The 26,316-nt window shown below is 37.7% G+C and overlaps 1 protein-coding gene across 1 annotated transcript; it reads left to right on the forward strand.

The window, feature by feature from the left end:
• Positions 1-5,963: 5,963 nt before the first annotated feature.
• Positions 5,964-24,832, forward strand: sft2d2a (SFT2 domain containing 2a). The gene is made up of 8 exons (XM_052014086.1): positions 5,964-6,072; positions 11,628-11,714; positions 13,514-13,599; positions 16,691-16,772; positions 18,918-18,953; positions 19,042-19,100; positions 20,184-20,213; positions 21,609-24,832. The coding sequence occupies exons 1-8, from the start codon at positions 6,007-6,009 to the stop codon at positions 21,646-21,648; spliced, it is 486 nt and encodes a 161-aa protein (XP_051870046.1). The 5' UTR covers positions 5,964-6,006; the 3' UTR covers positions 21,649-24,832.
• Positions 24,833-26,316: the final 1,484 nt, after the last annotated feature.

The following is a 26,316-nucleotide window of genomic DNA, read 5'->3' on the forward strand; positions in this document are numbered from 1 at the left end:
CTTGAAGCTCTCAACCTCCGCACCATTGATGTAAACAGGAGTGTGTGCACCACCCCCTTCCTGAAGTCAATGACCAGCTATTTTGCTTTGCTGATATTGAGGGGAAGGTTGCTGTCATGACACCATGTCACTAGGCTCTATCTTCTTCCTGTACTCCAACTCATTGTTATTTGTGATATGGCCCAGTACAAAGTATCATCTGCAAACTTGTAGATGGAGCAGAATCTGGTCATGAGTATACAGGGAGTAGAGTAGAGGGCTGAGGACGCAGCCTTGTGGGGGATCGGTGTTGAGGATAATTGTGACAGAGGTGTTGCTGCCTATCCTTACTGATTGCGGTCTGTTGGTCAGGAAGTCAAAGATCCAGTTGCAAAGGGAGGTGTTGAGTTCCAGGTCTAGGAGTTTGGAGATGAGTTTGCTTGGAATTATAATATTGAAAGGAGAGCTGTAGTCAATAAACAATAGACTAATGTAGGTGTATTTACTGTCCAGATGCTCCAGAGATGACTGTAGGGCCAGGGAGACAGCATCTGCTGTAGACCTGTTTCAGCGTTAGGTGAATTGCAGTGTGTCGAGGTTGTCTGGGAGGCTGGAGTTAATGTGTGCCATGACCAGCCTCTCGAAGCACTTCATGATGGTGGATGTCAGAGCCACCAGGTGTTTGCCATTAAGGCACATTACTTTGTTTTTCTTAGGTACCAGGATGACAGATGTCTTCTTAAAGCAGGTGGGAACCTCATTGTGACTGCAGTATTTTCCATTGATAAAATGCCAATTGCAACCATTCATTATGGCTTCTTCAAACCCCACCTAGCACTGAGAAGGACAAGTGAAACAAGCATATGGGAAAGCCATCACCTGTACATCCTTTAAAAATCATAAATATATTATTGTTCTTCAATTGCCATTGGGACTGAATCCTGGAACTAAATCCCTATCAATCCTAGGAGTACCTTCAGAAAATTACACTGGTTCTGGAGAACAGATCATCACTATACTTTCAAGGTCAGTCAGGGATGGGCATTAAACTTGCAAGTGCCATATCCTATATTTATCAAAGACTAATCTTCCCTTCAGCATTGAGATCTTAAGTGCCCTTAATGCTCCCAGCCAATATTAAACCATATTTCAAACTCCCCTGACTATATTGTCATCCTTTGCAAATACTTCCAAACAGATCAATTGTTTCCAAAACAATCAAGTTTGCTTTCCATTCATTTAGTTTTATGCCCTGATCCTATTGAACTAATTTATCAAGACCATATTTATTCATCTTATCCATAACACTTTAACCTCATATAATTCAGACAAGTTTACTATTTCTGTTTTCCCTTTGCTTCTAAATTTCTGCATTCGTATAAAAAGTAAGCTTCAAAGTTCTTCTGAAAAGGAGGAACACCTTTCACACTTGGGATCTTTGTGTTATTCTATATTATCACTAATATAGACATTTACAGTACTTATTGAATTTAAATATTTCCCTAAGCTTGACCTGACCTGCTGATTATGAAGTCCCGATATCCACCCCACTCTGATCTCTTGGCCTCTTATGCCGTTTGAATGAAAATTCCAGGTTCAGCATCTCATCTTCTGCCTTGGTGAGTTACAGCCCTCAGGACTTAACATGAGTTTAATAATTTCAGTTAATCAGCCATTCCAGTTGGTAGCAGAACTGGCTGGTTCTGATCTGAGGTCATCAATCTGAAACATTAACTCTGTTTTTCTCTCTTTGCCTGACCTGAGTATTTTAAGCTCTCTCTATTTATTTCAGATTTTCAGCATCTGCAGCTTTTAGGTTAAAGTTCAATAGACTGTGGAATAGATTATGGAAAGTTGGAAGAGGTGAATAATGAAAGATTGTTTCTACACAGTGGGAAATTAAAACCCTAAAAACAATCGGTAGGTTAGGAAAGGAACCCAAAGGCATCAGTCCCAGATTTAATTGCAGGACAGACAAGTTATTAATTCATAAATTAAAAACAGAAAATGATGGAAATGCTCAGCAGATCAAGCAGCATCTATGGAAAGAGAAACAGAATTAATATTTCAGGTCGAAGACGCTATATCAAATGTTCGTTGTTCATTAAGAGTGACTTTAACTGCAGTTTATGGTTGTACAGATTTCCTGAGTTGTTTGAATGCTGCCAAGTAAAAACAGAATGGCTTTGGACAGGAGCTGGGGGATTGACAAAGTTTAGCTGATAACACTGAGGAGCACAAAACTTTAAGCTGACAGTACTAATGAGCTGCTGGATCTTGTTTTGGAAGAAACAAAATTCTTTCACTGGCTTTGGGACACTTTGAAAGGGACAGAAAAATTGCAAAAAAATGTATTAGCATTTCTCTCAACTCTCAAGCGACTCTGTAAAAGGTTTTTTTTTACAGGCATTGGGACATTCCTTTGAAAATGTTGGAACATTTTTGAAAAGATTATTCCTGTGTCTCTCATTATCCAGACTTTTGGACCTGCCTTGATGCTGCCTGACCTGCTGAGTTCCTTCAGCATTTTGTCTGTGCTGATTGTTTTCTCACAGTCAGCTGGTTTCCAGCAAGATTTGAAGATAGGCGTAGTTCATGCAGAAAGCAATACTGTGAAATGAAGAAGAGGGACAAGCTGGCCAATCAAAAAAGCATCGGGATTATCAGCTTCTTGGGTACTGATTCACCTACGGTTGCACAGTGAGTAGGACCCTCAACAAAGGAGAAGCATCAGGCAGTATATCTGGCATTTCCATTTCTTTGAATCAGAAGGCTAAGGCTAAAACACTAGGTGGCAGTAGAACCCTACTACCTCCTTGAATGAGACCTTTGGTTTATTAGCTGTACTGGCCCGTTTCCCACAGGTGCAGGGGTGATGGACAGCAGATGTGGCAATCAAAACAACCTCATTGATCAGCAAGGATTCCATTCTGTTAACATGCAACTGGTTTGCAAACAGAGGAAGATTTCTTTCATCCAGAGAGTGGCTAGAATATGGAATGCAATGCAGAGGGGATGTGGAGGCAGATACTTTCATTTAAGAATTATCCTTATAACCAAGGTAGGCTGCGGACCAAGTGCTGCTAAGTGGTGGTCAGCATGAACGTGGTGGGGCTAAGGGTCTGTTTCTGTGTAAACCTCTGGAAAGGTGTGATTGGCAAAGAAGAAGTAGGGAAAGCTAACATCAGTAAAGTCCTTCTCCTGATGAAATGCTCGGAAAACAGTTTTATTCAATTCAGGCCTTGTTTCATCGAAGGGGCAAGCACAAAACGTTGCAGCAACAACTCTGGTCTATGTACTGGTATCTATTGGATTGTGTCATCATCTGAGCGAGACTACATACCGCAACAGGTGATGATGAGTGCTTGACTGACCACTGCCTACTCCAACTGTTCTTTCCATTAACCTGGCTCCAAAATAATGGCATTAACAGATACAATGCAACAGGAAAATCAAGGTCTCAGGTTTTGAGGAATCTACAAGATTGCTCTTCACAGTTAATGCCTTGTAGACAATCTGTGGACTCTCAACTAATTGGAGTTGAAGGGTGTCTGCTGTTCTTGGACTCCCCTGAAGTCCAGCATAATTAGCGCTTGTGAAGAAACTCTTGGCTTCTCCATTAGAAAACGCCATGACCGGTTTGATGAAAAAAAACAGAAGATCTGGCACTAATTAATCACAAATTCAGGTGGTTTTGCTTTTGAAATGTAATCATGCCTCATGGGAAGAAAACAGTTCTAAAGCTTTCGGAAGACCAAAGTCCAACAGAAAAATTCTTAACCTAAAAAACAGATGGTGTACTGAAGGAGTACAGGAGATCCAGGAACATGTTAATAACTACAACTTACATGGTTTCTCCACTGTCAAGGCTATTTGTGGACCAAAACCCCAAGGGTCCACCTCATTAGGAGCCAAAAAAGGGGGAGAGCTTATCAAGGATAGTGAGGCTGTCAGTAAATACTGGAAGAATTCCTCAATCAATCCTTGATGCAACTGTCATTAACTCCATTTCACAGTACACTAACTGATTCAATGTCACCTCTAACAAAGACCAACAAGAGGTTAAAAAGACATATACCAACTGGAAAACAATAATGCCTCTGAAGCAGACAGTATCCCTGGTGAAGTTCTAAAACTTCTGAGAACAAATTCAGGGCTGTACCTATCTTATCTGGGATGTGGAGGACATGCTGGGGGACCTCAGACAGTATAATCATGACCATCTTCCAGAAAGGAAACAATTCCCATCGTGAAAACTACAGAGGTGTCTCCCTCCTGTTTGCCACATGGAAAGGAACTGCATGGGTCTTGCTCTATTACTCCAACTGGCTGATGGGCTTCTCCCTGATTTGCAGCTATTGCAAGATCTTCACCATGCAATAGCTCCAAGTAAAGTCATGAACAGCATCAACCAACTATATTTGTTCCTTTTAAAACTTATAGAAGCCTTTGACTCTGATAACTGAGGAGAACTGTAGGGAATCTTTTGCAAATGTGACTGCCCTCAGAAATTTGCCTCCATTCTACACCTGCTACATGTTTACATGCAAGTCATGATTCTAACCAACAGAACTAGCACAGACCCTATTCCAATGCAGATTTAGATCAATAAGGATATGTCATTGCTTTCACCCTACTCAGAGTTTTGCAAGCTGCAATATTGCCCCTCACTTCTAACAAGTTCCCATTGGAGTGAAGTGAATCTGCAGAAAACTATTCAGAATTGAAATCAGAATCCAATTTATTATCACTGACATAGGACGTGAAATTTCTTGTTTTGTGGCAGCAGTACAGTGCAAGACATAAAAATCTGTAGATTACAAATATAAATAAATAGTGCAAAAAAAAGGAATAATGAGGTATTGTTCATGGGTTCATGCTCAAACTGACCGGCACTCCAGAACAAATATCACTCCCACCACATCATCAAGCTGGAATCAGCGAATGATCATTGCATATGTGCACACTTGGAGGCCAAGGTCGAAGTCATCACTGACTTGTTCAATGTACAAGAGAAAAGGGGTTACAATAATCATCTGCAAAACATAATTCTTCTACCAATCTGTTCCATAGTGCCTGACACAACCCCCCACAATAAAGGTTCACATCAAGACTTTGGAAAACATGGATCATTTTCTATATTTGAAGAACTACCTCTCAGCGAGGCAGACATTGATGAGAAAGTTTACAACAGCATCACAACATCTGAGGAAAAAGGTGTTCAAACTTGTCACTAAACTGGGTCTACTGGGCAGCAGTGATCCCTACCCTTTTATAATCTGCAGAGACAGGGACTAGTGCAGAGGGCACCTCAAGGCAGAATAGATGTACCACCAATTCTGCATCCACAAAATCCTTCAGATCTACTGGCAGGAAAAGTGAACTAATGTCAGTGCTCTCTCACAGGTCAACATTACACCATTGAGGGTCTATTTAACAGCCAACTGCAACAGATAGGCCACATCATCTGCACGTGCAACAACCAACTCCTAAAACAGGTACTCTACTCTGAGCTCCAGGATGGCAAAACGTTTCTAGGAGGTCAGAGTGAATGATTTAAAAGGGTAATCTGGGATACCAGGTGCACCTCGAGTTTCTTTGTTAGGTGCATAAAGAAACCCAGTGATAGTGGCCCCTCCATCCACCCTACCAAACAGCACCTGGCCTATCTGTGGCAGAGTCTGCAGAACTCACACTTTCAGCCACAGAACTGGAGTGGAAGCAAGTCAGGAGACACAAGGGAATGCAGACCTTGAAAATGTGGAGAAAAAATACGTGCTGCCGGAGAAACTCAGCGGGTCGGGCAGCATCTGGAGAGAGAAATGGATAGTCGACTGGACCCCTAGGGACTGCCTCAGATTGTTTCCCTCCAGACATGCTGCCCGACCTGCTGTTCCTCCAGCGTCTTGTGTGTTGCCTCAGATGATTTTGCAGGGTGTAGTGTCAGTGCACCGTCTGGCCACAGGGGGTGCTGTTGGCGACCGCGCATGCGCGTTTAGTCAGGGGTGTGCGGTCGGCCGCGGGGAGATGGACAAGCTGAAGAAGGTGTTGAACGGGGAGGATTCGGCGGACGACCAGGGCGCTCTGAGTGAGGTCAGGCCGTGTCCCGAGTGAGGTTTCGCCGAGGGGCCGCGGCTCGGAGCTGGGCGGGGTTAGGCCGGGCAGACGGGGGCGGACGCCAGCCCTGGAGGTAACCCGGGGAACGGTGCCGGGCCCCGGGCGCGGGGCTCGGGGTGCCCGGACCCCGGGTGCGGGACCCCGGGCGCGGGGCTCGGGGTGCCTCCAGACTGTAGCACTGAACATTCTCCCTTGCAGCCTTTCACTTTTAATTTGGACTCTTGTACTCTGGGCTCGTCATTGAAACACGAATGGGGTTTGTCCCAGTCTTTCCTTGATTCAAGTATCTTTGTTGGGAGAGTACACGTTCTGGAGAAATTAAACTCTAAATAGAACCGTGCTTCCTGTTGTGCTGTCGCTTCTATTGTTATTTATTGGTATCTTGGTATTTGCTACGGTAGATAAGATTGGTGCGCATTCCATGTGATGTCTGATGTTTCACATTTCATTAAAAGAATTTTTGGTTCTGTTCTGAGCTAATCTGTATGTGATATACACAAGGGTGTAGGTTTCAGGTCATAGTTCAAAACTCTTATTGAAATTAGCTTTTAGCAGTTTAGTAGTGTTGGGAGCGAGTCTCAGTGGTATCTGCAAACTCTTTGGCCAGTCAAGGAGTCATAAACAGCTTTGAAACAAGTGAGCATACTAATCATGTTGGTTCACATTTGATTAAGTATTTGTGTCTACAACATTTTAGTTCTTTAGGTTTATATGTATATAATGTCATGATTCTATTATGTGTGCATTATTATTTAGTATTAAAAAAGGTCTGATTTTATATATTTTTTTGTAGTGATTCATTCTGCTCTGGTATGACTTTTTTCTTCTGCATGTAGGCCTTTGTTACAGCTCTCCCATTTAGTCTTCTCTGGTACCTTGTTGGGAATATTGTATTTGTGGGTGTGGAAGTTCACAAAAAATACAATGTAGACTATTGCCTGAAAACTTATATCTTCAAACTCTTAGTGCCCTAAGCTGGACATGTGTCAAATGATAGAGTGGAGTTTACCATGTGACCCTATTTCTGGTCTGTTTCATATGATTTCATAACTCTGGTCATAGTTTTCCTATTTAACAGACATTTGTACTGAGTAGCCTTCCTTAAAGTCCTTTTCTTGCTACAGATTGTTTCTTTTTCTTTTCATTCCTGTTTCTACTGTCAGTTCTCCAAAAAAGGTGTTGTTTGTTTCACTAGTTTTGTTCTGCAACATGTTCATAAACACTTCTCTGGAAATCTCATTATTCTTCCAAAGCTGCTTTTCCCATCTGCAGCGCGCAGTCTATAGTTATAGATCCATTGGCTTCCTTAATGTTAGGACTGGTAGGCCATATGTGGCACAGTGCTTCTAGAAGGTCCTGAATATGTTTGCCAAATCAGTCTGCAACTTTTGTGGCACAAATGTCAATGTAATAGATTGAGATGTCTAATACTCTGGACAAACATCCTGATTTTTATGATGGAATAATTTTGGTCCCAGTCTTTTAGTATTCTAAGTAATACATCTTACCAGTCTGTGTAGCCCTGAGTCAGGAACATCTCCAACTGACTTAGATTTATTTTGTTCAGTGGTTCAGCTGTTTGAGCTATTGTTAATTCCAGGGCTTCTACCATTTCAATCTTCAGTTACATAACATTTGTGTTAGAATGCCCAAGGGAATGCAAAACTGATGTTTTGAAGTCACCTGAATGCCAGAGGAATACAAAGCTCCCTCTGCTATGAGACCAGCAATCTTGATTGTATGCATCAAAAATACAGTAGCTTTACTTCTTTATGGAGGTCCCAGCTTTCTGAATATCAGAAGTATTCCCAAAGAGCGTGAAAATTTGGTGTCAAACATCACAATGCAGGAACATGGTAACGTGACTCTGAATTCAGTGAAACCACAGAAACCAAAAATTGGGTAATAGGTGTTTTATTAGTATTGGAAGAATGGTTAAGCAGTGATATTTCCCAGGGGTTTAGGATTGTCATTTGTTTTTCTCTCTCATGCTATATACAAATGTGAAGGGTGCAAAATGTTAGAACTTTGATCACATTCATTTTTATAACTGTGAAGGCAATTACAAGTGACTTTAACAGAGCATAATAATTGTGGACTGGAAGAATTGTTTATGAAGTAGACTAATATAATTTTGAATTTTTCCCTCGAAGTGGTGCACACAGAACTCATGTATCCATCCACTTGTGTTTTTAAAAGAACTATAATATTTGACAAAGAGATGTTCCAACACAAAGAGCAAGTGGCTCATTTCGGTTCCATAACATTGCTTGTTCCAGCTGAAATTAGACTGGTCATATTTGATGTGTTGAGTAATATGCTAATTAATATTGAAAATTAGATCTATGTTGATGGTTAATCTTTAAATCGTATGAAAAGATGCATCTTGAACTGTGTCCACAGTGAAGTATTATCTGGAAGGTAATGGCATTTAATCAAATATTCTGTTTGCATATGTAGCTCTGCTAGCTACCTGTTAATCATTTGAGGATTTAATTCTTTTGGTAGTGCACAGATATTTTGAAATAACTTGTTTAGCAAACTACCTTCAATTTATCTTCAATTTATCACTGGTCAAAATGCTTTAACTATAATTGATGAACAAACCTCAGTTAGTCATGTTTGTTTAGTTGAATAGAGTTGGATAAATGACTGTCAAATAAACTGGAGATGCTAGAAATCTGACATTGAAGCAGAAAATGCTGGAAACGTGCAGCAGGTCAGGCAGCATCTGTTGAAAGAGAAACAGTTAACATTTTGGGAGCTGAAATGTTAATTGCTTCTCTTAAATAATTAATGTAGAAAATATTGTAGACAACTAGTTGACTATCTTTGAGATCACAAAGATGTTTTGAAGTGATTTTAGAAAATTGAATATATTGGTAAAGTCTTGCACAATCTATGGCTCAATGAGCCAAATGGAATTTTGCATTCAAGCCTTTAACAAAAACTGAATAAACAACACTCTTTGATTCAGCTTCTTTAATGGAAGAGTTAATGAAAGAAAGGAACATTAATCTTATAATTTTTGTGTTTTTTTTATCTTGGAGTTAGTAAGTTTGGTGTTTATAATGCTGTTATAATACATCCCATTATGGGTGTCTGATTTCCATCCATGCTGGAAGAAAAACAATGGTAGTTTTCTGGTAGTCTTTCACAAAATCAATGAACCTCTCACCTGTGACGATGTTATGAGTGATAGATTCACAGTTTTCTGGGCTAATTGATTTAATGTGTTTGATGTTGTGGAACAAGTAACAGTGCAATTCAATATTGTGGTTAATCATTGATGCAGTTGGTGAAAGTGGTAATGCTGAACAATCATACTGGAGGTTTGTCCTTGTGAGGAAAAGACTGAAAATCATTAGGTTAAGTATGTTCTAGAAACAAAAGTTGTCATTTGAAGGTCTTTAAATCATGAGGACATGAAATATTTCATTATGCAATGTTTGAAAGTTTGATTCTGATCTTTAAGTTTTGAGAAGCAGAAGGATGCTGTTTAAAAGTGAAATTGAGTATCTAGTGCTTTTGACCTGTATTCTCTATCAGAAAGATGCAAATCATCATGGTCAATAAAAGGAGGTACAATGATTTTATGGTGACTCTAAGCAGGATGAGAGTATCAGAAGATAATGAGATTGGATTTGGAGTGATGGTTTCTTTGTATTACCATTTTGTATTCTTGTTTAATTAAGAGTTGTGCAGTCATTGAATGAAACATTATTGTTAGTAATTAATTGCTGCCAGGAAGATGTAAGCATTTTGAAACTAGGCAGTGAAGGATTAGAGGTGAGTTCAACAATGCAATGGCAGTCAGCAGAGGCTTTGGCAGATGTTTAAAGCAATGAAAGTATTCTAAAACTAGAATGAGTCAGAAGTGACAGCAAAATAAAAGACATTTTGCATATTTTGTAAAATATTGCAACTATTAACATTAACTATGGAACAACAAGTCCGGAAGATAAAGATCTAAACAAAAGGCTCAAAAAAAACACGATGCCTCCAGAGTTTTGATAGAAAATCAAAGGACATAAATTCTCAAAAAAAGCAATGTATACTTGGACAATGTGTGTTATTGTGAAATGACATTGATCTACCCCATTCTTGCATCCCGCCAATACTCTTCCTTCATCTGCTTATCCAGTTTTGTCTTTAAGGTTAACCTTGTTCCTCTGCCACTGTTGTTGGAGGGGTTCTACCCTCACTCACGACTACACTGTGATCTGGCAAAACGTTCACTTGTATTAAATGATGACCTGTGCTTAATGAAGGTGCCCACCTCCACCTTTCCAGGGCAGCTAGAGATGGGTAAAAACACTGGCCTTCCGAGTGAGGCCAATTTTTCAATTTTTATTATTTTTCTCAGTTTAAAAAAAAGTCAACAATATTGAATGTCTATATTTAACAAACACCAGATTAAAACTGCCATTGAAGTCAACTGCAAGAGATTTTGCAGAAGGTAATGGCACAAAAGGAGACCATTTAGCCCATGAAGTCCGTAGGAGCTCGATGTAAGAACAATCCAGTTAATCCCATTTATCTGCCCTCTCCACAGAGCACTTTTTTTCCTTCAGGTGCTTAATGAGCTTCTTAGTGAATCTAGAGTTGGATCTGTCTCAATTAATACCCTTATCAGTACACTACATACTGTTACCACTAGCTGTGTTTTTTTATTTAAAAAAGGTAATTTCATGTCACATTTGGCTATTTTGTTCACAATCTTCATTCTGTATCCTCTCAATGGGAATAGTTTCTTTCTTTCTACACTGTATGTTTCATGATATTAAATACTTCTATTAGATTCCCCTGCCTTCTCTTCTGCTCCAACTTCTCCACATAACTAAAATCCCTTAGCCCCAGAACCATTTTTGTAAATTTCTTCTGGACTATCTCGTAAGCCTTAACATTTTCAAAAGTATGGTGCCCAGAGCTGGGAACGTTACTCCAGTTGTGGTCAAACCATTATTTTAATAACAGTCATTGTGACTTCAGTTATTCTTCACAAATGGAGTATAAGAACTTTGACCCATTGGTTCAGAATCAATACTCTGGAATGTTTAAAGATCTAAATAAGAGGCTCAAATATCTTCTGAATTGTTTTTCCATGGTTGCAATATTTTACAAAACGTAGAAATGTATTTTTCTGCTGTCACTAGGGCCACCTTCTAGCTTCCAAATACTTTTGTTACTTTACACATCAGCTAAAGCCCCAGATCCCATAAGCTTTTTTTAACAACTTTTATGATGGCCCTGCCACTTTCTATGAACATATCTCTCTCAAAATGTAAATAAAATCAAAATGTAACTCTTCATATTCTCAACATAGTTTTCTCTTCCATCAATCTGTCTATATTTCTATTGTCTATTTCTATTCTCTTCTCAGTTCACTGCACCTTCAGCCTTCACTTCTGTTAGAATCTATATAATGAGCAACTACAAGAATCAACTACAGCAGTGTTGCTTAATGACCAGAAATTGTTTAGAATCATTCTTCGCTGTTTATATGATATGCTACTTTATTCTTCCTGCAGGTAATTGAAGGCAGCTCCTTAGGATGGGGAACCCGAGTGAAGGGCTTTCTTGTCTGCTTTGTAGCTGGAATTCTGTGCTCCATTTTGGTAAGCTAATTTGAACAAACAAATTTTATTCTTCCTGAAGTATGTACACAATATAACTTGGAACCTTGCATGCTAAAGTGTGGTACAGGTGACCCCCCCACTTACAGGCGGGAGTGTCTTCCTAGAAACCTGTCTGTTTTGCAATTTTCTGATGGGTGAGATCGCGTCATTTCTACATGTCAAGAAAAGTGAAGAGGAAAAGTGAAAACTGTCAGGGTGAAATTCTGTTAACCAAACTGGAGGCCGCCTGTACAAGGTACACATTGTGATCAATATATTTGCAATGTTATGTTTCATTCTGATATTTGTGAAATACTGATTATCCAGGATAATATTTGTGGGGCACATGGCCATATGTGTTCAAAGATTTTGTTTTCTAATGAGGAATGAAAGTTGGAGAGCTCTTAATGAGGGTGGGGGCATTATTAATGTTGCAGTACTCTTACTGAAACTCCTTTTCTTGGAGATTTTCACTTACAAATGAAATATATCTGTCCATGCAAACTTATTTGTGAATGCTTTTCCATGGCAGAGATTAGAGCTCAAGTAGGTGACTTATAATTGTTCTGTTCATTGATCTCTCTCGTTCTTGATTTCTGGTTGTTTCTCTGTTATCCTTACTGAAAATGTATTGTCGCCATGATAAATATTGTCCTTGCCATTGGAAAAATAGCCTGTGTGGATTTTTGGAAAAAAAATATAACATTGTTTGAATAGCAATAGCCAATCTACTCATCTGTTGAATCGAAGGACATTCTTTTGATTGTACAGTAAATGTCAACATTTTTTAAATCAATATTTGGCTGAGTTTTCTTCAGGAGTATTGGTAGTATGTGATATATTAGTTATTGGACATGTTTTCTTTTGAAGGTGTGGATATGTTGAAAGTTACCACTGAAATCGTGCTGCATTTATATTGTTCTGCACTGCTGTCTGATATGCTGATTGCTCCAGTTTTTTCTATTCACTGCCTCTCTTCTGTCATCCTTTTCATACCATCCATGTAGGAATAATGGTAATAGAGAGTTATCCTCCAACACAACTCACCCCAATTTCTCTGCCCTTTTCAGAGACTACAGGCTATTGCTAAATCCATCCACATTGCTGATGCGTCTTAAGCATGCTAAAGGTTTCAATAACTTAAGTTTGATATAACAGAAACTCATTATCACTTGGAAACATTTAGATTCAGTCCTGAGCTGAGTTTCTTTTTGCCCTTTTTTTAAAACCTGGTTTAGATATTTCTGATGCTTGAAATGAATGTTCACTCTAGTAAATAAAACTGCTTCCCCACAAACTTTTTATGACTTGATATTTATGATATCCAATTTACATTTCCCAGGTGTAGTCCATAAATTATTTTTAAGTTTGCAGCCACTTTTTGTTTACCAGAGGTATTTAAATCAAAACTATCAGACTGAAAGATTATGCATTGCCAGTTACAAGCAAAGACTATGTTCTTATAATTCTCAATGTGGCCCATACTGGAAAAGTTGGCATTTACTTCTCAACCCTTTTTGCATTACAAAGGAAGATGGTGATCAGCCTCTTTAGAACACTGCAGTCTGTGAAATGAAGCTCCTGCAGTGCCATTAGATAAGATTGCGAGTGATTTTTTTTGTAATGGTAAAATAATACAAAAACTTCTTTGTCTAGCTCAGCTGTCAAAGCCAAATTGAGACATCTACACTTTTCCCTGCCACACCTTCAAGTTGGAAAATAAAGAGGATATTGTTTTAAAAGTACATGTACAGTTTGTGTTAGTTAATGTTTTGTTTACAAATACAATTCTTTCTCAGGGTGCGTGCTTTCTCTGGATTCCAAAAAAGGGGTTAATACTTTTCGCTGTCTTTTATAGCATTGGGAACATATCATCCATCGGTAGGTAAGTTACTATTAATATGTAAACATTCAACTACAGAGATATCAGAACACGTATTAAATTTTTTAAACCATTTGTCTATTTTGCAGAATGCCAGTTATTTGCTTGTTATTCCAAGCAGAATTTTCGAGCTTTTTATCCCAGGATAATGTTGAATAATTTTACAAATTGTTAATACAATGAAACATTCTGAGGCTTTTTTATTGTTTTCACTTTTGAGCTTCTTGTGAATTATACACTTAAAATGCGATATAAGAGCTGTTAACCTATGTAATGCCTACTGTACTCCGCAACTTCTGTCATCTCCAATAGGATCTCACCAGGCATGTCTTTCCCCACCCCTCCCCTCTCCGCTTTCCACAGGCACGGTAGTGTAGCGGTTAGCGTAACGCTCTTACAGTGGCAGCGACGCGGGTTCAATTCCGGCCGCTGTCTGTTAGGAGTTTTTATGTTCTCCCTGTGTCTGCGTGGGTTTCCTCCGGGTGCTCCGGTTTCCTCCCACATTCCAAAAGACGTACGGGTTAGGAAGTTGCGGGCATGCTATGTTGGCGCCGGAAGCGTGGTGACACTTGCGGGCTGCCCCCAGAACACTCTACGCAAAAGGTGCACTTCACTGTGTGTTTTGATGTACATGTGACTAATAAAGATATCTATCAGTGACTGTCTTGTCTGCTTATCCCTCCCCACCAATACCCCTTCAGGCACTTAGCCCTGCAACTGCACTAAGGATTACACCTGCCCCTACTCCTCCCTCACCACCATTCAGGGTCCCATACAGTCCTTCCAGGTGAGGCAGTCCTTCACATGTGACTCCATCAGTGTCATTTATTGCACCCAGTGCTTCCAATGCGGCCTCTACATCAGTGAGACCTGACGCAGATTCAGGGATCGCTTCACCAAGCACCTTCATTCTGTCTGCTGTAGCAGCCAGGATCTCCTGGTGGCCAGCCATTTTGATTCCACCTCCCATTTCCACAATGACATGTCTGTCCACAGCCTCCTGTACTGCCAAGTTGAGGCTCAGCCCGGATTAGAGGAACACACCTCGTATTCTGCCTTGGTAGTCTCCAACCTGATGGCATGAACATTGATTTCTCTAACTGCCCGTAACCACTCCCCTCCATCCTTTTTTTTAACCACTTATCCCACCGGCCCTATCACCCCATCTCTTCCCCCTTGCCCCACCCCCTTGATCTGCCTGTCACCCACATATTCCTCCCAGTTCCTGCCTCCTTCCCTTTATTCCATGGTCCATCATCTTCTCCTATTAGATTCTGTCTTCAGCCCTTTGTCACTTCTGTCTGGCACCTTTCAGCTTGTATAATTCCCATTCTTCCCTTTCTACATCTGCCTATCACCCCCTTCATCTAGATCCACCTATTACCCACCAGCTCTTGCTCCACCCCTTCCCCCCCCCCCCCACCCCACCCCACACCTTTTTATACTGGCTATCTCCCTTCTTCCAGTCCTGACGAAGGGTCTTGACCCAGAATGTCGACTGTCCATTTTCTTCCATAGATGCTGCCTGATCCGCTGAGATCCTCCAGTTTTTGGTGCATTGCTCCAGATTTCCAGCATCTTCAGTCTCTTGTGTCTCTATTGGAGCTGCACTATCTTTTTGCACTTGCTGAAACCACTGACTATTCCAACATGTGGCATAAAGAGCTATTCTTCCCATCTCTCCCAACAATGAGCCTGAACTTTGGCTCCTTCAATTATCCTGCTCCATCATTGTTTTCATTTTTTCAGGATGGATAATGAGGAGTTTTGCACTTCTGAGTGAAAAAAATACATTTGCGATTATAGTGATTTTATTCAAATTCACTTAATTTGGATCTATGGAGACTGTTTTTACCTCCTCTCTCTGAGCTGCACTCAAGATTCTGCCATGAAACCTTCAGTTCTGATAATTGAATTTCTTCAGAATGGAATGAATAGTACTTTCTCCCACAAAAAGCACTAGAAATTTAGAAGCATCAACTGTAAGATAGCGTAAGATTTTTCACCTTTTTATTACCCACTAGAGTTCTTGAAGTGCAGAAATTGTAATGGTATGTTTCATAGTTGTGAAGTTACTCAAAAGCTGTCTGATACATGTCTTGATTTGGAAGCATAACATTGCTGAGCTTAGTTTTGACCTCTTCAGTTTTCACATGCATTTCCTATATGAAGGTGGGTGTTTGGAGGTTAGGAAGAGGAATTCAAGCTTATCTACTCTTGTCTAACTTCTGCTTTTTGAAGGTGATTGCAAAACCTTCATTCTACAATGGCTCAGCTAAATGAGCGTAAGGGTTAAACTCGGGATCTTCCAGAATTTTGTGGTTCTTGATAAAATGATCCATGATGGTAGTGTTAAAGAAGTATTTTTAATACATGAAGATAATTTTGTGCCAGGTAGACATTCCAATATTTTGTGGAGAGAGGTGAAAGAACAATGAAATAGTCTTTACAATTATTTGCTTTTGTAGTGCAGTAGTATTGGTTTTCAAAATTTATTCTGCTATTTATGTGCTTAGGGATTTAAGCCAACTTAATGTTCTTCTTGAATGTCAGCTGCAGTTCAGTTTTTGGCACTCTTGTTTCACCAAAAAAAAAGGTGGTGGGTTCAGGACCCTCTCCAGAGACTTGAACACAAAATGTCTCAGTTGACATGCCAGTAAGGCACCTGTTTAGTACCTTCTCAGAACAATGAGCTGTTACCCTGGCTCTTTGAAGTTATCCTGCTTCATCAGTGTGATTTTATTTTAATATATGGCAATATTTTGAAGAATAATTGTTGCTTTAGTGATTTAGTTTTCCTTCATTCTACACTTAATAACTGATCTTCAGTATACTGTTGCTTATTGAAGCTTACTGGGTGCAAATTATTACATTAGAACAGTGTCTACATTTTGTAAATACTTAATTAGTTGTAGGGTTTTAGGATGTCTTGATGTTGTGAAGGTGCTATACAAATGTGAGTATTTCCTTTGTTTAAATGAGTTTTCAACCATAGAGGAATATCACCCCTGCAAACCTTTTCCTTTTGCATACATTTCTTTAGTTCTCTTGTTATTGCTAATTAATGATTTTGTGCTTCACTTTTGCTTTTCAGTACATTGTTCTTGATGGGGCCCGTCAAACAATTGAAAAAAATGTTTGAACCAACTCGATTAATTGCTACCATTGTTATGCTTGTAAGTGCTTAGTATTTTCATTTTATCTTCATTTGAGCATTTATGAACTCTCTGGCATTCCCAAGTACAATTTTCTTGTTTGTAATTCTATATGTGACCTGATTCTGAATTATATAATGCATAATTCCTTGTTTGGGATTATAACTAGGTTTATTTGCTGATAACATTGCCATGTTGAAGTGTTTTAATCATACTCAGAGGAGGAAATCATCCATATTTCCTTCTAACAAGTTGCTTTTCTAGTTCAAAACAATACTTAATTGATAGAAATAGAAGATTATGATAAGTACCTACAAAAATAAGGCTGATAAGGAGAAACTATCCTGCATGTTGTGTGAGATTATCAAAAAAAAAAGGCATTGTGGATAACACAAATGAAATCCATTGTCTTGGATCTCTTGAAACTATTCATTTTTGGGTTACCTGGTTGTATCTTGTGTAGGGCTGCAAAAGTCGGAGCATGGGCTCAACTAGGTATAACTTATATTAATGCAATAAATGAGCAAATTTTGTGTAATCTTATCAAATTTTCTGATTAAACAGAGCTACATGAGGAAAGGAAGTTATGAAGACATGAGATCACATGGGGATATCATAGGCTGAGGTGATTGGGCAAAAAGATGGATGGAGTTAAATGTGGCGAATTGTAAACTATACAAAAATAAAGTTTTTATTTTTGAAAGATAATGACCTAGTAAATTATGATAATCAGAAGGATTTGGCTGTTCCTGTAAACGTGCAGGTAAAGCAATTGATTAGAAAGGCAAATGATATACTAAACATTAATACAAGTGTTTTGGAGTATAATGGTAAATCTTTCTGCAATTGTGCAGGACATTAGTGAGAGCAGACAGAAAACTCCTTACTTAAGGAAGACTGTAATTGCCTTGTAAGTGGTGTGGTGATTCACTTAAATTAATTCCCAAGATAAGAGAGCTATCATTGCATAAGATAGGCCTATATTCCCAGGTGCTTAAAACAATGAGAAGTGATAATGAAATGTATAAAATTCTTAAGAGGATTTGAATCTCTAGATGCTAGTGATTCTCCAGGTTGCCTTATAAGTGTTCTGACAATTCACTAATTTGATTCATGGAACTTTACCCCAAATCAGACATGGACAAAGAGGACATGGATGTTGGATAAGAGGGGGAGAGATTCAGAGGAGATGTGAGGGGGGCCTTTTTCACCCAGACAGTGGCGATTACCTAGAAAGTAGTGCCTGAGAGAGTGGTGGAAGCTAACAGCATTTAAGAAGTCTTTAGATGAGCACTTGAATCAATTAGGCAGAGAAGAGTATGGACCAAGTGCTAGGAGATGGAATTAATGCAGATGGGTGCCCACTGGTCGGCGTAGACATGGTCTGTTTCTATGCTGTATGGCTCCATGACTCGATAAGACAATGAGAAATATTTTCAATATATATTAAAAGAATCGGGAAGCTCCATGTATATATAAAAAAAATCATGTCTCTTTGTTGAAGATTCCAAAGTATTCAAATAGGCAAATATTGGAATGTCTACGTGGCACAAAACTACCATTATGTATAAAACAAAATTACCTCAGTTTAACATGAACCATAAAATTCTGGAAGATCCAGAGTATTCAAATTTTGACCAATAAAGAACTGTTTCAGGTTTGTGTACCATATTGAATTGGAATCAATGACTGCACAAAATAATTTATTCAGGAAAATGCAAATTTATAATTGAACAGCATCATCACTTGCAAATTGAATGGTCCATTTTCATGCTACTTTTTTTTTAAGGAATATTTATTTGAGCTTGTACTCAGGTTATGAGTTAAAATGACAAAGTCTACCACCTTGCAACAAAATTTTCTATCACACAGTTTTTGTGTTGGACATTTTACAAAAACAGATGGATAGATCCTAGAGCAGCGAACAGAAATGGTGGAGTTTAGCTATTTACCAAGAGCTAATTTTCCAAGGTCTGAAAATGTGATTTTGTTCCTGTTGTTGAGTCTGACTTTTAATCTTGAAATTACAAATTTGGATTTGAACAGAATTTGGTAGTGTAATAGTATGCCTGTCAACAATTAAATGTTTGACAAATGTATGGAAATCTTGAATGCAGTCATTGTATTTAGTTTTGTCTCAAAGTGTGAAATGTTTTCTTTCTACAGGTTTGCCTTGTGTGTACGCTGTGCTCTGCATTTTGGGTATGTTTCACGTCTTTAAAAATCCATAAAGAAATTGTTGAGAGAAAATGGTTCATTATGTGAAATCTATTTTTATTTTCTCTTACAGTGGAAGAAAGCAGGGCTTGCTTTGATATTCTGTGTGTTGCAGTTCTTTGCCATGGCCTGGTAGGCAAACACATTTATACTGGAGGTTCTTCAAATCTAGTTGCAAGATCTTTGTCAATTAACATGCATGACACAGTTCATTTGTTTGTTGCTTTGCATGACCATTGACCGTCTCAATAAGATGGCTGATAAAATTTTCAAATGGCTGTTTGTTAACCATGAAGAAAAAGAGATCAAATGGCATCCATTACAGTTACTGAAATAAAATCTAAAGGCAGCTGTGCAGTGACGGACACAGTTGTGTTGTAACAAACTGGGTTTGGTGCGTTCTGAATTTTTTTTAAATCCAAGAGCCTTTATAAGCAACAAAGGGCAGGATTCAAAGCCAGCTTCCAAAAGGGAGCAGATTGTATTCTCATTAGCCTGGGCAAGTGAGAAGATAATTTGATTGGGTGCAAGTTGTAAATTCACAAAAAGACGAAGTTAGTACTGTACAGATGAGAGGGAATCTAAATATGGGAAGTTTTTACTTAACACAAGGTTAATGATCCACTTTAAATGATCAATTATCTTTCATACTCAGATCACCTGATCTTCTTGGCTGAAAGTGAAAGCCATAATTCTTTGAACTGCCAGAGTTCTACCAAAAGATTATTTTTTAATAAGCACTTACTTTGTAGACCACTGCTAAGCAAGAAATGCACATCACTTTCAAATGAAACACTACCTAATCATATAAAGTATATCTTGCATATTGTAAGAAGAAAATTTAGCCTCCTGCTTCCTATTGTCACCTTCTATCCAAGTGAAAACAGAAAATGCTGGAAACCTCAGCATTGCACAATGTTTGTCATTAGTTCATACAAAAATACTCGCTGTTCCGCATTCCTTGGCTTGAACCAAGAGCCAACTCTTTTATTTGCTTGCATTCTTTTTGATAATATATGTTATGTGAATCATAATGTAAATTTCTTGTGTTTGTAATTGGGTGCTTCTGTTCTTTCTGTTCAATTTCTGGAATGTGTGAATCTCCTATTATTCTTTTAGCTGACATGGGACTTTTTTAAAATTTTGACAACAGCAAATGAGTTAGAACAAATAGAATCACAGTAATAGTTTCTTTTCCTTCTGGTTTTTTAATAGGTATAGTATTTCGTATATTCCATTTGCAAGGTGAGTTGCCTAATACAAATATATTATAAGAGTGTGCATCTGAAATAGAAACAGAAATTTTAAGTACACCAGTAAATTAGCTGCTCTTTTCTTTAAAAAAGAGGGTTATTTCTTTTGGGTACATCCTTCAACAGAACTGGAAAATATCATAATACTGTTAATTCCTACCTAATCCCGATGATCCTTTGGACTTTCTATATTTGGTCTCCAAGCAATATGCATCTAGCCAGTGTCATCTATTTTTAACCTTTTTGAATACTGAAAGCATGTGAACAAAATCTGTTAAGCTGATATTATTTAGAAATTATACAACCAAATGAAAACTCATTCCTATTATAAAACAAATTTGAGAAAATATTGTATCGTTTGAACATAGAAGTTAATTCAAGGTACACTGCTTTTACAATTTTCCTTTCACCAAAGTTTAAGCAACCAATTCTTGCTTGCTTCAGATCTCATAGTATGTAAAATGCACTTTGTGTCAGCATTTGATGGTAGAACTGCTGTCTTTCCACTCCAGGAGTAACATAGGTATTCTATAGTATCACTTCAGTGGAACACTGAAAGAGTATTTCTTTGTTAGAAGGTCTGTTTCACTTGAGACTAATGCTTGCTAGAGTTCCAGTGACATTTTCTTTGCAGATGAGTAGTGTCCTGATGTCTTGGCCAATATTCAACCAATACAGTTTAGTTTGTCCTCCATCCCATTGCCATTTGTTGAATCTTGCAGTTAGGAAATTAGTTGCTGCAATGACTGCACTACCAAAACAATCTTTACATTGCAGTTAATATGATAGTTCTCCTTACATTGCAGTTAATATGACAGTTCTCCTTACTTTGCATGCTATCAGTCAAATTAAGTTGACGTTTAACATCTGGCTTTTATTCTAAATCGGTGTCCCAATATGCAGGACATCTGCTTTTCCTGCATGCTTGTCATCTTGTCAGGTCCATGGATCACTGGATCGCATTGGGCCACCTGCTGTTGCTTTCTTTCAGGTTAACTGAACACAAGTTCAATTCTAATGATCGCCACTTCCCTACCTAGTCACTATGCGACCCTAACTTTGTAGATTGTAGCCACTGCTAAAGGAGACGCTATAGTTGTACAAAATTAATGTGTTGTTGGTTCCTCTGTGAATTTATAATACAAAACTTTTATTATTATTCTCTTGTAAATTTTGATCTGTATGCATTTGTTAAAAGAGAAAATTCTACTGGCATCATTTCTGACATTGGAAGTTGCATTTTGTTTTGAGCTTTAATACGAAAGTTACATAATTGAAATCTTGCCTTCAGGCAGCACTTAGTTAACTTGGTGTTAAGAAATGCCAGTTTTATTTTTAAAAAAAAAATACAGAGGAGTATTAATTAAAATTTGCATCTTGTTTACAGAGATGCAGTGATAAAGTGCTTTACAACATGTTTGGCTTGAAAGCCACTTGCATGAAGATGGGAAGGTAGAACATCATTTTAAAGGCAGAGGACTGCATTTTGAGCTTTTCTGTGTCTGTTACGAAGAATCACAAGTTTCGCTAAGTGTCTTAATTGGTGCCTTTAGTAATGACAATAATTGTATCTACATTTCTTGAAATGTCATTCACAATTGGGAAAATTACTGTCGCGCTTAACCAGATTATCTAGTTATTATTATAAAAGGGGTAAATGTTCACTCATGTTGGCATAACATTTATTATAAAAGTATAACCTAAACCATTTAATCTCTTGGTCACAAAGTGTTGGTTTTAAGCAAAAAGACCATCTGTAGTTTACTAATCGAACATGGATTATAGGTCTTTCAGAAATGCAGCTATAACTTCTGCAAATGTATCAAGGGTTTTGTGAAAATGAAGTCTTACATGGAAGAAACTGAAAACACTTGTGGTTGATTAATTAAACTGAAACATTTTGAATATTGGCCACAGTGATTTCAGCATTGTAACCTTATTACCTTAATTTTGTGATTGAAAATATTTTTGGTATTGACATTTTTGGAGTGAAAGTATAGTTTTTACAAAACTGGATAAGAAATGTCTTAATTTATTATGGATCCTCATGACAACTAATTTTTGTTTTGTGCACTACTGTGTCATCAAAAGGAAAAATAGTCATTTTCCTAAGGTAAAAATCCAGTGATTTTTAAAGGGTTTACATCTAAAGTATAAGCAATGGTGCCTTCATTTTTGGGGAATTCAGACACTGTTCAAGTCTTTAGCTACAGTGTACCACATGCAGACAATTTTCAATCTACTAATATCCAGGTGCCTCATGAAATCCAAGTAACTTAACATTTTGATATTAAATATTTTGGGGCTAAAGGTTACAAGTGTGCTGTTTCTATCAATATGATGTTGGTCTTAAATACACTCAACAAATATTGCCATTCTTTTTTATGATAAATGAAAACTGAAGATGGGATTATATAATGGATTTAGAATTTATAATTTCTTTTATTCAAAGGATCAGAACTGCATTCCATGCAAAATTTCACTAGAGGAAAATTAATACTATAGATCAATAAATAACAAGGTGCTTCTAAAACCTGATATGGTGAACTGCATTTATGACACATCTGTTTCCATTCCACCCCCCCACCCATTTCCCTATATAAATGTTGAACTTCAGATTGTGTGTTTACCTTTATAGAACTATTTCAGTTAAATGTCAGTGCAAATCTAACAAAACAGTTTAAAATGTTAAATGGTGTTCAGTTAAGATTTTCCATTTTGATTATGAAGTTTCACCTTTTATAGAATTATGGATGCAGGTTGAATATGGGGGTAAAATTATGTTTAACTTTGGGGACAATTTACATTTTCCATTCTGAAGATTGGCATCAGGCTATTAGATGTAGTTTATTCCAGGGAATTTATGTTGGCTGATTATAGTATTTATTGAAATTGTTATTGAAGGTAATATTTGAGACCTCAGATGACAGGATGATATAGTATATAAAAGCTTGCTGTAAATAAAGCTACTTCCATCAGTGCCTATAACACGCCAGACACTGGAAGTTGCTTTATGGTTTTGATGTCTATGCTTGTATTTTTTTTGCTAATTTGCTCTTTTCTCTCTTCAATGATCTTTTGTGTATGTAGTTTTATGAACCAACTACAATTTTCTCTGTATAATCAGAATATTTTCCCATGTCAATTTTGCAACAACAGTATATTCTGCCCACTTTTGACAATGAGTGCCTTAGAGCAGATATGCATTTTGGGATTGTAATTATGTGCTGTATTTATCTACTTTGTAATTAATCTTAAAACTTAAATAACATTGTCTTATCTGCTGTAATACTTTTGATTTTTGCATTTTCTATTGAAACTTAGAGCATTTGAACACTAAATTACATTTTGTATTTAAGTAATTCAGTCATCTCTAATAAATGAATTAGCATCAAAACAGCTTTCAGACCTACTTTTCAAGGTCATTGAAGCCAATTGTTTTCCTCTTCAGATGAACTTGGTGCAGACTGGAGAGCAAACTCAGTGAATGAAAATATTTTAAAAAGGGAACTGCAGATGCTGGAAATATGAAATAAAAACAGAAAATGCAGGAAACTCTCAGCAGTTCAGGCAGCATCTGTGGAAAGAGGAACAGCTAATACTTCAAGTCCAGGACTCTTCGTAGAACACTTTCTACAGATGCTGCCTGACCTGTTTCCAGCATTTTCCATTTTTATTTAAAATTTTGGAGTCGTTCTCATTTATTTAGCTCAGTTTCCATTGGAAGGAAACAGGTTTAATTGTTATTTTGTATGTGGAACAAAGGGAGAAAGGTATTTTCCTTCACATTCCACCATTTGAGTTTTGTCCTTGTATGATACAAAGATGGTTAAATTATAACAATATTGGTGCAAATATAATTTTTCAAAACCAAAAGTTGCATCTGTAATATCCCATGTGAAATTGATTTTTTAATTTCCCATGTCTAGTAGTGTATCATTTGAAATTTTAGTTGGAAATAATTTATGCTTAAAATTGCTACTCTTTCCCTGTTGAGTGAATTGTTTGTCATGAAGTTTCAAAGAATAATATGTACTGATTTATGAATGAAATTTTACTTGCACCATTTTTTCCAACTCAAATTTCCATCTATTTTTTTTGTTGGGAGCCTAGGTTTCAGACTGAATAGTTATTGCTAACTGGTTTCAAGAAGAAAATGAACCATGTCCTAGATTGTCTCTTTCAATACTAGCTAATGGAAAGGTAAAGGGAGGAAAATATTGTATCCATATTTTTAAGCTGTGAATCTGCATTTCCTTTGACACCTTTATGTAGAGACAATTGCTTTCAATAATAACTGCATCTATTCTAGATTTTGCACACTTAAAATGATACATTGTAGTATAATTCATGTAAATGGGTATATTTATAGAAGTGTTTATTCTGTACTTTGTGTGTGTGTTGAAATGGGTTTTGCATTTTTGATTTGTATGGATTAACGTAAAGAAAAGCACAAAGTGCCAGCTATCTCTTTGCAGAGTCTCTGCTTACTGGTGTCTATTGCTTTATATGTTCTAGAATAAATTGGTAGCACCTTGTACTGTAGATTTTCACTAAAATTGTTCTCTTGGCTTCTGATTATTGTAATAAAACATTTTTAAATTGAAATGAAACAAGAGTTACTTCCATTCCTTTTGAAACTACTCCATCCAACAAAAGAACAATCTTCAAATATATAAGGAGATCATGTTGGTAGAATATTATCAGGGTCTATGCTCTTTTAAGATCTTTTTGCATCAAATTCTTGAACTTAGCTTATTTTTATTTGAAGTATTTTGTCACGAACCAGCAACAAAAGAAACACACTGAGCATGATTCAGTGTTAAAAACTATTTTATTAATCACTACTTATGATAATACGTAAAATAAAAGTAAAAATGTTAGTATGTTAGAATTCAAGAATGTTAAACCTCGAACGTTAACCCCAAAACTAAACTCTTCGTGTGTGTGTGTGACAAAGTCCAAAACTCCCAGTTCCAGAATGGTTCTTAAAGTTCAGTTCCGCAAGCCATAAGGTGAAACATGAGCAAGGGCTTCTTCAACAACCACCGTTGTCTGAAGATAAGATGTAGATGTAGAAAAACATAGAGAGAGTACATACAAAATCCAAATGTTCCACGATGGGACCCAAACGACACTTCAGTGTTTACTCGGTAGTGACTTCCTCACCCCGAAAAGCATCCGAACCGTGGTCGTCCACATACAAATACCTGTTTCCTTCTACAGGTCAGCAACAAAGTGAACTCCACCGGATTACTTCCAACTTCCATACATGGATTTCAGTGGCAAACACAGTTATTGTTTCTCATCCATCGATAGAGAAAACAAGCAGGCTGGTGTCTCTCTCCCTTCTCTCTCTCTCTTCTTCTGGCTTCTTCAACAACGTCATTACGTCCTTTATCTTCTATTGACGTAAGCACGCCCCACACACACATACACACACACTCTCTATCTTAAAGGGACTTTCACTGAGTCCATAATACCTCCCACCTAAAAAAAAAATTTTCCCAAGAAAATTTTAACCGCGCATACAGTTAGTAATGTTAATAATTATCATGCTACACAACTACAGACTATCAGATTAGTACAGATACATGTTTCCCATTTAACATCGGGAAAGACAATCAGCAATCACATTATCTTTGCCTTTAATGTGAGTTATCATGAGATCAAACTCTTGCAAAATTAAACTCCAGTTTAACAGCCTTCTGTTCTTGTTTTTGACTCGGCTCAGAAACACCAATGGGTTATGATCTGTATACACAGTCAATGGTTTCTGAGCGGTGCAAACATATACACTGAAATGTTGCAAGGCTAAAACAAGCGACAGTAATTCTTTCTCTATGGTGGAATAATTCTTTTGATGCTCATTAAATTTCTTTGAAAAGTAAGCTACAGGATGGTCAATATCATCAAGGTCACCCTTCTGCAACAACACAGCTCCTGCAGCTTCATCACTGGCATCTACTGCTAATGAAAATGGCTTTTCAAAGTCAGGTGTTCTGAGCACAGGATGGTAGCATAAAATGGCTTTCAGCTTCTCAAATGCTTCTTGACAAGAATCTGTCCAAACAAACTTTACTCCCTTCTTCTGA

The sequence above is a fragment of the Pristis pectinata genome, chromosome 4, assembly GCF_009764475.1.
Source record: "Pristis pectinata isolate sPriPec2 chromosome 4, sPriPec2.1.pri, whole genome shotgun sequence".
Lineage (NCBI taxonomy): Eukaryota > Metazoa > Chordata > Chondrichthyes > Rhinopristiformes > Pristidae > Pristis > Pristis pectinata.

Coding starts and splice junctions, on each gene's coding strand:
- sft2d2a (XM_052014086.1), top strand. CDS start 6,007: ATGGACAAGCTGAAGAAGGTGTTGAACGGGGAGGATTCGGCGGACGAC. Junction 16,773..18,917: donor TTGCTACCATTGTTATGCTT/GTAAGTGCTTAG, acceptor TTCTTTCTACAG/GTTTGCCTTGTGTGTACGCT. Junction 18,954..19,041: donor CGCTGTGCTCTGCATTTTGG/GTATGTTTCACG, acceptor TTTCTCTTACAG/TGGAAGAAAGCAGGGCTTGC.